Source organism: Buceros rhinoceros, unplaced genomic scaffold (genome assembly GCF_000710305.1).
Source record: "Buceros rhinoceros silvestris isolate BGI_N320 unplaced genomic scaffold, ASM71030v1 scaffold3512, whole genome shotgun sequence".
Taxonomy (NCBI): Eukaryota; Metazoa; Chordata; class Aves; order Bucerotiformes; family Bucerotidae; genus Buceros; species Buceros rhinoceros.
The window spans coordinates 26,983-29,206 of record NW_010396976.1 but is presented as its reverse complement, the minus strand read 5'-3'; the positions used below and the strand labels follow the sequence as shown (position 1 = coordinate 29,206).

General features: G+C 48.2%; 1 protein-coding gene across 1 annotated transcript; it reads left to right on the top strand.

The window, feature by feature from the left end:
* The first annotated feature begins 1,348 nt into the window (after positions 1-1,348).
* LOC104502126 (arylamine N-acetyltransferase, pineal gland isozyme NAT-3-like) lies at positions 1,349-2,224 on the top strand. Its single transcript, XM_010146051.1, has one exon. It carries the CDS (start codon positions 1,352-1,354, stop codon positions 2,222-2,224), a length of 873 nt encoding a protein of 290 aa, XP_010144353.1. The 5' UTR covers positions 1,349-1,351.

Below are 2,224 nucleotides of genomic sequence, written 5' to 3'. Positions count from 1 at the left end.
CATTCAGCCTGTTTGTTATATGGCAGAGACGTGGCAGTGGCCATGATGCAACAGGTGCAGATTGCTCTTAATGCTTCTACCCTAAAGGTTAGGAAACTGGGGCACCCTCTGCTTCTGCTGGGAAATTACACCAAATAGAATGTTTTCATTTTCATTGCTTTGATTACGTATTGACTGTATCTTTCCAAAATTCCCATACAATCTGGAGTGTGCCGTTTTTCATCAGATTGAGATGTTGGAACAGTTGGACTTTTCCCTCTGATTTGGCCTTAAGAATCCTATACAGGATCCTGAGAACATTTTGCGACCTCTCCAGTCAATAATCTGAACATTTCTCTGTTCTCAGAGATGTCTGAAATTTAGTGGTGCTTGGGAAGGAATAACAGAAGTACCTGGCTACATCAAAACCCCTTCCTTGTTTCCTTGCATCAGGGGCTGGGAGGGCTCAAGCTGCTCTCCACCACCGTGCTTGTGAAGCCCAGCCTCCTGCTGAGCCCTTCTGCCACGCTGGGTAGGCGATGCCTGGTGCCTTACCCATGGGCAGCCACCTGCTGCTGGGGAGACTGTGAGTTGAAGGAGCAAATGCATCCCTCAGAAAATGTGAGCCCCCTGAAACTTGTAGTTTTGGCCCAAACCTTGGTCTCCTCCTGCTGCTGGTGTAGGGCTGTGATTAGCAGGGCTGGGGAGCTAAGCCATGCTGTGGGGAGGCGACTCACAGTAGATGCAGAAAAAAACCTCCCGTGGGCTTTTATGACCTAACAAACCTTCTGCGCTCCAGGCCATGTCTGCTACTGCCAGCACAGGAGCAGGTGAGAGCAGCTCGTGCCAGGCTGACTAAATATTGAAGGAAATACCACAGCAGGGCAGATTTATTTAAGGTTTGGTTGCAGAGGAGGCGCTGGATTGCTCTTGAAGTGTAGGAGGATTTGGTTTTGGCTTCTGCTTTGCTGAGTACCACAAGTAAAGCAGTTCAGATCTGGCGAGTCTCAATTCCTTTAATTTCTAGCAGGGAAACAGTGCTGCTACTGCCTTTGTTCCTTCCCGCGGAGATTTGTAGCTTTGCTGGGGAGGAATCCTCTATTGAAATGTGCTTAGCACAGCTGGAGCCTCTCGTCACAGCTGTAAAAGAAACAATTAAAAATAACATTTGTGCTCATCAGCAGCGTCCCATTGGCTTCCCTCAGTGCTAATACTCACACTCAGCTGCCTCTGATAGGGCCATTAGTCAAATCCCACTCCTCTTCTGAGCTGGCTGTCCATACTGATGAGTGCTCTGTTATAGGGGATGGGGAAGATCCTTCTGTCACTTCTGACACAGCCTATTATTTTTTCCCCTTCTCTCAGAGGCAGCATGGACATCAAGGAGTATTTTGCCAGGATTTCTTACCAGGGCTCCTATGATAAGCTGGATCTGGCTACCTTGACGGATATATTCCAGCACCACATTCGAGCAGTCCCATTTGAAAACCTCAGCATCCACTGTGGGGAAAAAATTGAGCTGGACCTGGAAGCGACCTATAACAAGATAGTGAGGAAGAAACGTGGGGGCTGGTGCATGGAAAACAACCACCTTTTGTCCTGGGTCCTGAAAACCCTTGGCTATGACGTCACCCTTTTGGGATCAAGAGTTTATGTCCCAGAGTATGAAGCATATGCAGATGAGCTCGATCATCTGCTGCTAAAAGTGGTGCTTGATAACAAACCCTACATCGTGGATGCTGGGTTCGGGATGGTCTACCAGTTGTGGGAGCCAATGGAGCTGATTGCGGGGACAGAGCAGCTGCAGACTCCTGGGATCTTTCGCCTCCTGGAGGAGAACGGCATCTGGTACCTTGAGAAGGTGAAAAGGAAGCAGCTGGTTCCCAACCAAAGCCTCTCTGCTCCCTATAACGTGGATAAAGAAGTTTGCCGTCAGATTTACCTCTTTACCCTTCAGCCACGAGACATTGAAGAGTTCAGAGACAGCAACACCCACCTGCAGACAGCGCCGAACTCGCTGTTTGTGACAAAGTCTTTCTGCAGCCTGCAGACGACTGACGGCGTCCGGGCTCTGGTGGGATGGAAATTCACCGAGATAAAGTACAATTACAAAGATAATATGGATCTGGTGGAAATCAGAATCCTTGCTGACGAAGAAATTGAGAAAACACTGAAAGACAAATTCAATGTCACACTAGACAAGAAATTAGTACCCACTAACACAAGCAGGTTGTTTATGTTTTAA